This window comes from Trichechus manatus, unplaced genomic scaffold, assembly GCF_000243295.1.
Source record: "Trichechus manatus latirostris isolate Lorelei unplaced genomic scaffold, TriManLat1.0 scaffold00097, whole genome shotgun sequence".
NCBI lineage: Eukaryota > Metazoa > Chordata > Mammalia > Sirenia > Trichechidae > Trichechus > Trichechus manatus.
In genome coordinates, this window is record NW_004444033.1 from 3,393,365 (window position 1) to 3,408,265 (window position 14,901).

The 14,901-nt window shown below is 44.6% G+C and overlaps 1 protein-coding gene across 1 annotated transcript in view; it reads left to right on the forward strand.

Annotated features, from left to right (window-relative positions):
- GARIN1B (golgi associated RAB2 interactor 1B) overlaps nt 1–8,115 on the forward strand; it is a 16,517-nt gene extending 8,402 nt beyond the window's left edge. The window contains exons 4-6 of the mRNA XM_023737147.1: nt 1,842–1,951; nt 4,617–4,654; nt 7,877–8,115. Coding sequence (XP_023592915.1) covers nt 1,842–1,951; nt 4,617–4,654; nt 7,877–8,115 — 387 coding nt within the window. The remainder of the gene's footprint in view (nt 1–1,841; nt 1,952–4,616; nt 4,655–7,876) is intronic.
- Nucleotides 8,116–14,901: the final 6,786 nt, after the last annotated feature.

Here is a 14,901-nt window from a genome sequence, read left to right on the forward strand (position 1 = left end):
CATCCATTTTGGTCTTTTCTTTCTTTCCTGTCTTTTTAATGATCTCTTGCTTTCTTCATGTATGATGTCCTTGATGTCATTCCACAACTTGTCTGTTCTTTGGTCATTAGTGTTCAATGAGTCAAATCTATTCTTGAGATGGTCTCTAAATTCAGGTGGAATATACTTAAGGTCATACTTTGGCTGTCATGGACTTTTTCTAATTTTCTTCAGTTTCAGCTTGAACTTGCATATGAGCAATTGATGGTCTTTTCCACCGTTGGCTCCTGGCCTTGTTCTGACTGATAATATTGAGCTTTTCCATCATTGTTTCCACAGATGTAGTCAATTTGATTCCTGTATATTCCAGCTGGTGAGGTCCATGTGTACAGTCGCCATTTATGTTGGTGAAAAAGGTATTTGCAATGAAGAAGTCATTGGTCCTGCAAAATTCTATCATGTGATTTCCGTTGTCATTTCTATCACCAAGGCCATATTTTCCAACTACCGATCCTTTTTGTTTGTTTCCAACTTTCACATTCCAATCACCAGTAATTATCAATGCATCCTGATTGCATGTTTGACCAATTTCAGACTGCAGAAGCTGGTAAAAATCTTCAATTTCTTCATCTTTGGCCTTAGTGGTTGGTGGGTAAATTTGAATAATAGTCATATTAACTGGTCTTCCTGTTAGGCTTATAGATATTATCCTATCACTGACAGCACTGTATCCAGGATAGATCTTGAAATGTTCTTTGGACAATGAATGCAATGCCACTCCTCTTCAAGTTGTCATTCCTGGTGTAGTAGACTGTATGATTGTCCAATTCAAAATGGCCAAAACCAGTCCATTTCAGTTCACTAATGCCTAGGATATCGATGTTTATGCATTCCATTTCATTTTTGATGATTTCCAATTTCCTAGATTCATACTTCGTACTTTCCACGTTCCGATTATTAACGGATGTTTGCAGCTGTTTCTTCTCATTTTGAGTTGTGCCACATCAGCAAATGAAGGTCCTGAAAGCTTGACTCCATCCACGTCACTAAGGTCGGCTCTACTTTGAGGAGGCAGCTCTTCCCTGGTCTTCTTTTGAGTGCCTTCCAACCTGGGGGCGCTCATCTTCTAGCACTATATCAGACAATGTTCCGCAGCTATTCCTAAGGTTTTCACTGGCTAATTCTTTTCAGAAGGAAACTGCCGAGTCCTTCTTCCTAGTCGCTCTTAGTCTAGAAGCTCAGCTGAAACCTCTCTGCTATGGGTGACCCTGCTGGTATTTGAATACCGGTGGCATAGCTTCCAGCATCACAGCAACACGCAAGCCCCCACAGTACCACAAACTGACAGACATATGGGGGAAGGTTTATATTAATAGGCCATAAATTACACTGAGGCATATTAATAGGTTTATCAAGGAGCCGTGGTAGTGCAATGGTTATATGCTCAGCTGCTAACCAAAAGGTCTGAGGTTTGAACCCACACAGTAGCTCCTTGGGAGAAAAGACCTGGCAAACTGCTCTCATAAAGATTACAGGAAACCCTTCAGAGCAGTTTTACTCTTATATAAGGTCACTATGAGTCGGAACCAGCTCCATGGCACACAGCAACAACAACAAGTTATCTACTAAATTATGCTAAAAGTATTCAATGAAGATATTATCCTTTGGACACTCAAGGCTATTTATACCTATACAGGGGGTATAAACAAAGAGATATGACCTCAGAATTGCCTCTCTGAGTCGCTGGCATGACTGCTCAAAGGAACAAAGTTTGAGTTCCAGAGCTTCAGGGTCTGGACCATGATATTAAGAAAATGTGGAGACCCTCAGGCCTTAACCACCTGGCTTTGCTTTTTCCACAGAACCCCCCAGCCTCCCAGCCCAGTGAAAGCCTCATGCAGCTGATGGCCAAGGGGGAGAGTGAGGCCCTCTCCAAGATTTTTGCTGACTTGCACCAGCAGAACCAGTTCAGGTACATGACTTAAATCAGGTCAGCTTCTGACATCCCTTTCCCACAACCCGTATGGCCTTGGCTGTGTGATCCAGAAACCAAGTAACCTGGTTAATTAGCATAAGAGGGGGGCAAAAAGTACTGCCCCTCAGTATCCAGTCTATCCTTGACTGGGGCAAGCTTTTCCCAGTTCTCCTTGCTTCATTCCCTCCCCAGAGCAAGTATGTGCTGACTTGCTTGACTCCAGAGAAGAAGTTTTTTTTAAAATTAAAAGTAACTCTCCAACAATGAGAATAAATTAGTAACAGAGGTGGAAAAGCGAAACCTAATTTCCAGTCAGGATCCCTGGGTGGTACAAATGGTTAACACGCTTGGCTGCTAACCAAAATGTTGGAGGTTTGAGTCCACTCAGACGTGCCTCAGAAGAAATGCTTGGTGGTTCACTTTTGAAAAATCAGTCATTGGAAACCCTGTGGTGCAAAGTTCTACTCTGACACACATGGGTCACTATGAGTCAGAATCAACTTGACAGCAGCTGGTAACTGGTAATTTCCAATCCATTTCCTAGCCCTGCAGAGAAATAACCAAAACATTGTTTAAAGCCTTGTCTACTTACTGGGTTCATTTACCCACTTACTAGCCTCTGCTTAGACTTTATGAAGTTTCCATGGTTATTTTCTAAATGTAGAGTAGGTTCTGGAAAGCCCCTACTGTACAAGGCTGTCTTCTCCATGCCTGGGAAAATGTCCCTGTGTGTACAGATGACTTAGAGTTGAGTCTTAAGAGTTGAGAGCACTTAAACCACAGAGTACCATGACAAGGGAGCAAAGGTAAAGTGGGATCCAGTGTCCTAGAGAACTTTGTGGTTTAGAAGAAAAGGGAGAACAGAAATAAATTAGTATCCGTTGTCAGAAAAGAAAAATTAAAAGATGTCAGATGGAACAGAGTCAGCTGGAACCAGTTAGACCAAGAGCTCAGAGATGAAGAATCACCTTTCTCTCTGAGTGCTGGTAGTGAACTGAAAACCAGTAGACCTGGGCTCAAGCCACTGCTCTGACTATGTGCTCTTAGGCATGTTGCTTAACTTCTCTAAGCCTCAGTTTCCAGATCTGTAAAATGGAAATAATAATGGTGCCAACCTCGTTCAGATAGTGCCAGGATTGGATGAATTTAGCATCAACTACTTAGCACACTCCTCAGCAGATTTAGAGGCAGATACACATAAGCTCTCAAAAATATTAATTTGTATTATTAACTCTAACTTGCACCGGAGGTAAAAAAAATATTGACAAGAAAAAGACTTACAAGTTGCCTGATGTTAAAGAATACATTGCTGAGGACAGAGCTCTGTATATCATACAGTGATATCTGTAAGTAAGAGATTTCTGGGTAAGATGTCATTGCTGAGCTGGAGAGCACTGGACTCTAGTAGAACAAAATATTTTGAAGCAACAGTTCAACTGTCTCAAAATGTTAAATCACTGAGTTTTATTACTATTTTAAAGGATGGCTTCTGCTCCTATCCCATTGGTCACAACACAGTCATATGAGCACAATGCAGTCACATGACCACAACATAGTCACATGGCCATGCCCAGCAGCAACGGAGGCTAGGTAATACATTCTCCATTCTGGATAGCCATGTGCCCAACACAAAATTAGGTGCTCTGCCCCCAAAAAGAGGAGAGAAGGGATACTGGGGACCTACTAGCAATCTCTAGCACAGACAACTTTTAACACTGAGTCTGGAAGCTCAGAGAAGGCTCAGACCTGAAGAAGGAATAGGCAATAGCCAAGTAAAGGGTGGTGAAGAGCTTTGCAAGTCAAGGGAACAAACAGTTACAAAGGCTGAGGCTTCACCCTGAGGAAGGAGCTGGGTGAGTTAGAGAAAGGGAAAGCAGGCCAGTGGGGAAGGGGGTTGGTGAGGAAAGTAACAAGTAGAAGTGGGCAGGGGCCAGGCCAGACAGGGCCTGGGAAGTCACGCGAATGAATTAGACTTTTTTAAGTATAATGGGAGCCCTTGCAGATTTTAAACAGGAAGTGATGTGATGCTATCTGCATTTTGCAAAGGTCACACTGGCAGTTGCAGTGACAGTTGATTTGAAGGGATGGGAGGGTAGGTGTGGCAACATAGTCTGAGCAAGAGATGATTTCATAGCTTGGATTAAAGATCTCTTGGGCTGCAATGTACAAAATGGACCAGAGGAGTGCAAGAAATAGGGAGAAATTCATTTTTGCTTCTCTCTTGTCTCAGTAATTGCTTTGTACAGTCATTTAGTTTCTTCTCTTTAATGTCCCAGAACTAAGGCCTGAATCATGATTTTTCTCCTCACTCCAGTAGGTTCTATCTAGTCTGGTTGCAATTCGATCTGTTTTTGCACATTAGCAACACATGCAACTCACAACAAATTAACTAAATGGCTGAGACACAAGACGGAACAGATGGAGTCCCACCCACTCCCCCTCAGCAAACTCAGTGGCATGGGTTCTGCTCCCCACCCTCTACCACACCCCACCTCCCCTTTCCTATTTCTTCTTTTGGTACTTCAACATGTATCATACCCACAGCTGGCCTTTTTCATATTTATATCTACCCCTTAGAAGAAAGATTTGAAATAAGAGTTTAATGCTATTTTCTTTTGCTTTTGACCTCCTTTCCTTGATCCTGAAATGGCTGGGGTTCCAGGAGCAGTAAAAAGATGGAGACCAACAAGGATACCTCAGGTAAAGGAGGGCCTCGGGCATCCTGTCTCCAGAACTTTCTGCTATGCATGTGTGGATAGAAGATTCCCTCCAGCTCCCCACTCTGACTCTCCTGGTGCTGTCAAGATTGCCCTAGTCTCTCCATGCCTTAGTTTGAGTTCCTCTAGGCTCTTTGACCACCAAAGTCAAACCGATACCAAGTTCTACTAATTTCTTTCTTTGAGATATTTTCTTACATTCTTTGCTTCATTTCCATGCCTATAGATCCTACCCTAGTCCAGTCCCTTATAACCTCATGCCTGAACTACTGCAGAAATCTTCTATTAGTTCATTCATTCATTTATTCATTTAAAAACAGGTATTGGGCTCCCAGGAAGTTCCAAACACTGAGGTAGACTTTGAGTATCATGAGGAAAGACACAGCCCCTCTTTAAGGAGGTTATGATTTGGTGGAGTCAGATGAGTAAATCTCAAAATTACAAACCCTCTCCTTCATGGCAACATCTAAAGCTCATGCCTGGGGTGCCAAAGGAGCACAAAGAAAGGGGTGCCTCACTCATCCCAGGAAGCTGTTCTGGAGGGCCTGGTATCTGAGCTGAGTCATGGAGGGTGAGTACAGTGAGGTGGCCTGAATCACTGAGGCAGGGCACTCTAGAAGAAGGGACAGACTATGGGTGAGGGAGCATGGCACATTCTAGAAACAGCAACTGGATCTCTATTTCTAGGTTCTAGTTCACCCCAAAGCCACTCTGTTTGGCATGCATGGGCCTGCATAAACGTCTTCCATCTTACTGATCTCACCTGATGACTCCCTCCTCAAACATGAGCCCTCTGTTTCATCTTCTGTCCAGCCCAAATCTTCCACTCTAGTCAATTCTTAGCCATCCTTCCCCATACCTCATTCATTCCCCCTCTGCTCCCTGCCCCATGATGCTCCATTCTAAATTCTACTTCTCCTTCCAAGTTCACCTCTTCACCTCGCGATGCCTTCCTGCCCAGACTAATCTTTCCTTGGTCATAACCTCTCCTACATTATTCCCTAGCTGTTTCATAGGTTTAAGTCTTGTTTCTTCAACCAATATTACATTTTTTTTCCATGCCTCTGAATTGTCCACAGCTGTAAGCACGGAGCTGGGAATACAGTAGGAGCTCAATAAATAATCCATGAACCACAGTATTAATAAATTATTTCTCCAAACTGGCTCAAGAGGCAACCAGAATATCATAACACATTTAGGAATGTAAAAGAGTATGTAGATCTCAAGGGGAAAGGCAGGGAACTCTACCAACTTTCCTCCAAACCGGGGGTTGCAAGCTCAAATGCCTGCAGGCGGTATGAATGGGTAAAGCATCTGGGTGACATGGATATAACCAAAAAAAAAACCAAACCCATTGCCATTGAGTCATTCCAACTCATAGTGACCCTATAGGAGTGTCCCATAGCGTTTCCAAGGCTGTAAATCTTTACAAATGCAGATCAACTCATCTTTCTCCCGTGGAGTAGCTGGTGGGTTCAAGATGGTATCTTTTTGGTTAGTAGCCAAGGGCTTAATCACTGTGCCACCAGGGCTCCTGACATGGATATAAGACATAGTTACCTCCCTTCTCAACTCTCTTATAAGTAAAACTACAGGCGGCAGCTGACACTTGGTTTCAGTATCGGGGAGAAATAGGGAGTGGTAGTGACAGTGGCAACAAGAAAGTGAAGGGCACTCAGCTTCAGTTCATTGTTGCCATGCTGGAACATAGGCCTGGCGTTGTTGAACACTCTTATTTTTCAAGAGAAGCCAAAAATCTGGATTTTTATGTAACATATCCTCCCATCTCCAAAATTAAAGCACAGTATAGGCCCACAAAGAGTCTTGGTGGCATGGCAACCAAGTGCTCGGCTGCTAACCGAGAGGTCGGCAGTTCAAACCCACCAGCCACTCCATGGGAGAAAGATGTGGCAGTCAGCTTCCATAAAGATTACACCCTTGGAAACCCTGTGGGGCAGTTCTACTCTGTCCTTTAGGGTCACTATGAGTCGGAATCGACTCAATGGCAACAGGTTTATAGGTCCACACTTAGTGGACAAACAAAACATGTCTTCAGGCCAAATTCAGCCTGGAAGCCGCCAGTTGACAAGCGTTCTAAATGGTGAGTAGGGCTGATGCTGACCCATATTTTTCCCAAGTTAGTGAATGGTTTCTCCTGTTATGTGACTGATAATACAATGGTGATTAATTTCTCTGTTTTATACACACATACAATCATACCCCCGACACACATACACTCTAAGCATACCCCCATATGAGGTTAGAGTTCAGAAAAACAAATAGAGAATATTTCAAAATTATTCCTGGGCCTGGAAAGAACAGCTAGAATTTCAGAGTCACAGGCTCTCTGGTGTCACCAGAGCTACCACTCCCAAGATGTCCCCAGGCTAACTGCAATTCACAGTCCTAGGATGTCCTCTAGTGGCTTCTCTTTTCTTGGCGCTTAAGAAACCCCTCTTTTCTCTTTGGGCCAGGTAGTATACCCTTTCATTTTGGAAGGACAGTCACACCCCAGCCTCTTGGAACTATTGAATGAAAAAGGAGAGAGCATGCTACCTTTCCCTGCCTATTGGAAAAACCACAGGCTCAAAAGCTTACCTGTATGGCTACAGTTTTCGACTCCCCGTCAACCTATTGCTGTGCTTCCCAAACTTTAATGTGCAAACAGTCCCCTGGGGATCTTGTTAAGATGCAGATTCTGATTAAGTGGGTCTGCATTTCTAACATGCTCCCAGGTGATGCAAAAGTGTTGAGCAGCAGCCACCCTTTGAGGAGCTAGGGTCAAGTAGACAAGAAACAGACTGTGGGACAAGGCCATCTGGGTTCAAGGCCATTGCCAATTCAGCTAGCTGTATCAGTTAACCTGTCTAAGCCACGTTGGTCTGCTCCTTCTCCTGGCACTGCCTGCCAGAATGTATATCACAGGCTGTAGTGGTTAAGAACGTGGGCTCTGGAGCTGAACTCCTAGAGTTTGAATTCTGTCTCTGCCTCCTCCTTATGGGTAAGTTACTTAACCTTGCTGGGCCTCCAACCTTCATCTGCAAAATGGGGACTATGTTCATGGGGTTGTTGTGAGTATTAAAAGAGCATTAATCCAAATCACAGACAGTCCTGGCCCATAATAAGCATTAAAATGTTGGTTGTAATATGGGGGGTGCTCTGTGAGCTAAAGGAGAAAACAAATACATTGCTTTTCTTGGCCTAGAGAAAGAAACTCCCTATGAAGACTGCATCCCTTGCACCCGTGACCTCAGCTGGAGGAATTCGTTTACCTTCGGAGAGTGGGAAAGGGAGAACCCTTCTGGGCTGCAGCCCCTCTCGCTCCTCAGCACGCTGGCAGCCTGCACCGGGCCGCAGCTGGCCCCACCCATAGGTGTGGTGATGGGACAGCCCTGGGGTTCGACCCCAGGCCTGGCTTCGGGTCCTGGGGTCCTGGGGTCCTAGAGTTGACTCAGGAATCTGACTCCTGTATGCTACAGGGGGTGCCAGCCACAGCCAGCCCCAACCCTCTCTTTTCCTGCGCTGTCCTTCTCTACCTCCACCTGGGCTGAGTGAAACCCTGAAGTGTGGCATGCCCAGAGCCCCCTGGGAGTTCCTGCAAGTGCCTCTGAATGGGTAAAGACTAAGGTGACACTGTTATAGCTAGAGCTGCTTTCTCCCTGCTCTTCCGGGAGTTCGCGAGTGCCTTTCCCGGGAGTTAGGAAGATGGATCTCCCTGTTCTTTTCCTTGAGCTCTTGGAGAGCCTTCTTAACTACTGGTACAGAGAGTGAGAAGGAATCAACCTGGGAGAGCTGAGGTGGGCCAAACTTCCCTGGGTCCCAAGCCCTTAGATGGCCATGTCCCAAGACTCAGCCAGCCAGCCAGCCAGCCAGTTAACAAACATTTGTTAAGTACTTCCTATGTGCCCGCCTGGCAATAGATACATCCATAAAGAAGGTCACCACTAGTTGCCCTCCAGTCTATTCCAACTCATGCCAACCCCATGTGTGTCAGAATTGTGCTCCATACTAAAGAAGGTAGCACTGCATTGTTTTCTAAAGTAAATATTATTAATAAACCACTCACTCTTGTAAGATACCTGTTAATAATGGACAATTTTAAAAGTTAAATGAGTATGTACGTGCCCACAGAAGAGCTTTTTAGTAATTTATGTCCTATTGAACATTTTTCTCCCTTCACCCACAGGAAATTTTATCTGAGCCACCCTTTCACCCTGGGGAGAATTTATGTAGCCCTCGCCACACCACTGGGCGGCATTCAGCTTTCTGAGGGACTCTCTCCAGAGGGAGGGGAGAAAGCTGCAACTAAGGAAAAACTAGACTCAACTCATAGCCTTTCCTTGGAGAACCATCTAGAAGCATGGCTCCCGGATGGGAAGCATTATTCCAGCTGCGTTTAACTGCACGTCCTCACACCCCACATCACCACACCCCACCTCCGTTCCACCACCAGGGCAGGCACAGGAGAATGTGCGCTTAGAAGGTCTGGGACCGAGAGATGGAGAAAAGAAAGGAAGGAAGGACAGACAGCAGAGAGCAACATGGAGGTGAAGGGGAAGGCGGAGGGAGGACGTCAGAGACGAGACGCAAACAAAACTGGTAACAAAGAAACAGAAGAGACTTGGGAGATGAGATCAAGAGGCCAAGAGAAGAAAACCACAGCTGAGCAATGCCTCACCAAGCTTCTATTTATCTAATTTAAAACTTGAAAGTAAGGCCATATAACAAAAAAAATTTTGTTTTTCTTCTCTGCTCAAACCAGTCTAGACAAGTGGGAGAGGCCAGAAATAATTCCAGCCAGGGGCTTCCCTTTAAATGTCCTTTTTTTTTTTTTTTTTGCCAATTTTTCTTAATAGTCCCTCTCTGCTAATTCACTTCTTCCTTAACCTGTTTGCTAACTAGGACTTGGTCCCAGCACTGGTGTTCCAAATGATGGCTTGGGTTTGAGGGTGAGGAAAAAGTCCTTTGGGAGATAGTAAGAGAAAGCATGTGAGGTGGGGTAAATATCTCTTTGGGGTTCAAATTTTCGAAGTTTGCTACCGTCTCAGCCCTACAAATACTTGGCTCAATCTCTTTTATGTGGAACACCCCCTTGAAATGTCGATGTATCTTGTTAAAAAAACCAAGCCAAACCCGTTGCCATGTAGTTGATTCCAACTCATAGTGACCCTATAAGATAGAGCAGAACTGCCTTATCAGGTTTCCTAGGCTGTAATCTTTGTGGAAGCAGACCGCCATATCTTTCTCCTTTGGAGCGGCTGGTGGGTTCAAACTGCCCACCTTTCTGTTAGCAGCCGAGCACTTAACCATTGCGCCACCAGGGATCCTTACATACCTTGCTTATTCCAAAAAAAAAACACCCATTGCTGTCTAGTCAATTCCAACTCATAGTGACCCTACAGGACAGAACAGAACTGCCCAATAGGGTTTCCAAGGCTGTAAATCTTTACAGAAGCAGACTGCCACGGCTTTCTCCCACGGAGCAGATGTTGGATTCTAACCTCTGACCTTTTGGTTAGCAGCCAAGCGCTTAAGCACTCCTCCACCAGGACTCCTCCGTACCTTGTGAAAAAACAAACCACTGCCGTCGTGTCATTCCAACTCTGAGCGCTTTAACCACGTGCCACCAGGGCTCCATACCTTGTTCAAAAAACCAAACCCATCGCCATCGAGTCCCACTCACAGTGACCCTATAGGACAGAGTAGAACTACCCCATAGGGTTTCCAAGGAGTGGCTGGTGGGTTCAAACTGCTGACCTTTCGGTTTGCAGCCAAGCTCTTAACCACTGTGCCACCAGGGCTCCAGTTAGTGCTTGTTAAATCAGCGATTCCAAAGATGGAAGACACAGGCTCCAAGTATAGGTACATCAGAGGCTCACAAATTATAGATCAAAGAGTCACTGAGGAGCCTCTGTCAAGTGGCCCATGGCCTAGCCTCTTGGTTTAAAATGTGCAATACTTAACATTCAATAAAAACCAGACTGATACCACCACTCACTGCTCTGACCGGGATCACAACAGAGGGTTCTGGACAGAGCTGGAGAAGGATGTAGAACAAAATTCTAACTCACAAAAAAAAGACCAGATTTACTGACCTAAAGGAGACTGGAGAAACCCCGAGAGTATGGTCCCCAGACACCCTTTTAGCTCAGTGGTGAGGTCATCTCCGAGGTTCACTGTTCAGCCGGGGATTGGACAGCCCCGTAAAACCAAATGGGACTAATGAGGTACAGCAGTCCAGAGACAAGGGCCAGAAGGCAGAAGGGGACAAGGAAGCTGGTGATAGGGAACCCAAGGTTTAGTAAGGACAGTGTTGATGTGTTGGGAGATTGTTAACCATTGTCATAGGGCAACATGTGTACTAACTGTTAAATGAGAAACTATTTTGTTCTGTAAGCCTTCATCTTAAGTGAGAATAACAGCACAATTGGAAGAGCGTAGTCGATGTCACTGAACTGTACATGTAGAAATTTTTGAAATGGTGTATCTTTGGCTATGTATATTTTCACCAAAAAAAAAAGGTTGAGAAGGGAGAGGGTTGACATGTTGTGGGGTTGTTAACCAATGTCATAAGACAATATGTGTACTACTGTTTAATGAGAAACTATTTGTTCTGTAAGCCTTCACCTGAAGTACAATAAAAATAAATAAGTAAATTTAAAAAAAAACAGACTGAGCATTCCTGAAAAGCTGCCCAATCTCCAATTAGAAAGGTGTATAGATCCCTTGCTTTGATTTAAAGTATCTTAGTGGTCAGGAGCGGAAGCCCTGGTGGTGCAACGGTTAAGCTGCTAACCAAAAGGCTGGCAGTTGGAACCCACCCACCCCATCTGCAAGGAGAAAGATCTGATTATCTGCTCCCATAAAGATTATAGCCTAGAAAACTCTATGGGGCAGTTCTGCTCTGTCGCATAGGGTCACTATGAGTTGAAAATGGACCCTTGATGGCACCGAACAACAGTGGTCAGGAGAGTTTTCCTCTTTACTGAAGTGGTCTCCAGACTGAAATAGCTTCAGTATTACCACCATTCTTTCCAAGAATGAGTCACGTCCTAGTAGCTGGTGATGTCAGTATCCACACAGATGATCCTTGCCATAGCTTGGCTGCTGTTCCATGAACTCCTCTCTCTACCTTTTTAGCTACTGACTCCCCTGATCTCACGCTAGAGTTTGCATCCCACTCCATTAGTCCCACTCCCCAGCTACGACCTCCTATCTTTCCTGAGTCCAACAATCCTTGAACTTCACCAATCATACAGCCTGTTACTCCTGCCACGTTTTCACTACCTATCTCCTCATGTCTTCATTCCCTTCCTGTTATGGATTGAATTGTGTCCCCAAAAAATATGTGTTGTAAATCCTAACCTCTGTGCTGTGGTTATAATCCCATTTGGGAATGGGTTGTCTTTGTTATGTTAATAAGGCAGGATTAGTATAGGGTGTATCTTAAATCAATCTCTTTTGAGATATAAAAGAGATTAAACAAGCGAGTGAGAGAAGCAGAGATGGGGGAAGATTGATGCCAAGCCATATGGAGATCTCCAAGGAACCACGAAACAGAAGCTGAAGAGATAAGGACCTTGCCCCAGAACCTACAGAGAGAGGAAGTCTTCCCCTAGAGTTGGCACCCTGAATTCGGACTTCTAGCCTCCTAAACTGAGAAAATAAATTTCTGTTTGTTAAAGCCATCCACTTGTGGTATTTCTGTTATAGCAGCACTAGGTAAGTAAGACACCGCCCGCCTCCAGCCTAGAGTCTGCAATCAATCATTATTATCACTCCCTTGCATGCACCCTCAACACATTTGTGTCTTTCACTTTGTTCTTCTCAATTTAGCTAAATCCAGCTCTCCACCAACTCCATGCCTGTACCATGCCTCCTGGAGAACTTGCTTGAAGAAAATCAAGACATGCTGACCAGTCTCCCCTCATAGTCACAAGCCTCAAATTGGTCGTTAACGTTGCCTGGAAATCGTACTACTACGTTTCCCTCATCTGTTCCTTCCATTTAATAGCTATTTCATACCTGTCTCCTCAAACTTCCAGTGCCTCCTGATGACCCAGTTTCCATTTCACGGAGAACATAGTAGCAATTGAAAGACAACTCCAAGCTCTCACCACCTCCTTACCTGGAATCAAACCCATAGACTCTGGTTTTTCTCATCACTAAGGAAGAACTGTCCCTGCTCCAAGCAAAGTCAACTCTTCCCCTTGTATGCTAGATCCCATCACCTCTTGCTGCTCAAGGACATTGCTATAGCAACTCTCCTACCTCATCAATTTGTCCCTCATTACTAGATCCTTTCCCTTCAGCAAAACACACAGGTATTTCTCACAATCATACCATTATTTCTTCCATTTACAAACAGAACAAAAGAAAGCCAAACCTCTTTGCTTGTCTGCCTCCTCTGCGCCTCTTATCTCCATCCCTTTACAAATAAAGTCCTTGAAAGGGTTTCCAATTTCTCGCCTCTTATTCTCTCTTGAACCCCTCTAATTAGGTTTTCATACCCACTACCGCACCAAACCTGCCAAAGTCACCAATTCCCATGTTGCTAAAGCCAACGGCCAGTCCATCCCCATTCACTGTGAGCAGCATGTGACTTACGTGGTCACTCTGTTCTCCTTGAAACACTTTCTTCACTTGGCTTCCAGGACACCACATCCTCCTGGCTTTCTTCCCTACTCACTGGCTTTCAGCTCCCTTTGCTGATGCCTCCTCATCAACACTCCACCATCTGTGAACATTAGAAAGCTCCAGGTCTCAGTGCTTGGGGCTCATCATCAAATGTCATGGCTTTCATGCCATATACACACCAGTAACTCCCAGATTTATATCTCTATTCCAGATCACCCCAACCTTCAGGGATACATAGCCAGCTGCTTACTCAACATCTCCACTGGGATGTCTAACAGGTGTTTCAACATGTCCAAAACTAATCGATATTATCCCCCAAACATGCTCCTCCCACAGTCTTCCTCATTCCAGTAAAGAAGTGGCAGCTCTGTTCTCTAGTTGCTCAAAATCTTGGAGTCATCCTTGACTTCTGTCTTTCTCTCTCGCCCCATTTCCAACCCATGAGGAAACCTTTTCAATTCTACTTTCAAAATGTATTTAGAGTCTGACTGCTTCTCACTACTTCCACTGCTACCACCTGGACAAAGCCATCATTATCACTCACCTGGATTGTTGTAAATGCCTCCTAAGTGGGCTCCCTGTTTCTCATCTTACACTCTTCAGTATAACGTGAACTTACCTTACCCTCTTCAGTGTAATGTGATTCTTCTATAATCTTAGATCACATCACTTCTCTGCCCAAAATTTGGATAATGCTAGCTTTGTAGGAGATAAACCCCATATATATGTACCAATGGCATAAAATAACCGATAGGAGTTTACTTCACACTCACAATAAATCAAAAAAGGGTGTTTCTGGTCATGAGCAGCTCTTTAATAGGAACTAGAACTCCTTCATCTGTGGCTGTGACGTCTGTAATACATGGTGTTATGGATTGAATTGTGTCCCCCAAAAATGTGTGTCAACTTGGCTAGGCCACAATTCCCAGTATTGTGTGATTGTCCACCCCATTTTGTGATCAGATGTGATTATCCTATGTGTTGTAAATCCTACCCTCTATGATGTTAATGGGGCAGGATTAGAGGCAGTTATGTTAATGAGGCAGGACTCAATCTACAGGATTAGATTGTATTTTGAATTAATCTCTTTTGAGACATAAAAGAGAGAAGCGAGCAAAGATGAGAGGGACCTCGTACCACGAAGAAAGAAGTGCCGGAAGCAGAGCGTGTCCTTTGGACCTGGGGTCCCTGCACCGAGAAGCTCCTAGACCAGGGAAAGACTGATGACAAGGACCTTCTCCCAGAACTGACAGAAAGAGAAAGCCTTCCTGTAAAGCTCATGCCCTGAATTCAGACTTCCAGCCTCCTAAACCTCGAGATAATAAATTTCTGTTTGTTAAAGCCATCCACCCGTGGTATTTCTGTTACAGCAGCACTAGATAACTAAGACACATGCCTTCCAGGGTTGCCACAGAAAGGGAAAGAGCTTGGAGAATTGCACATGGCAGGTTTGTATGGCCAGGGCTGGAAGCAGCATTCATCGTTTCTGCCCTCCTTCCTTTAGCCAGAGCTCAGTCACATGCCATACTTAACTTCGAGGGAGGCTGGAAAGGTAGTCTAGCTGTGTGTCCAGGAGGAAGAGGAAGCAGGTAA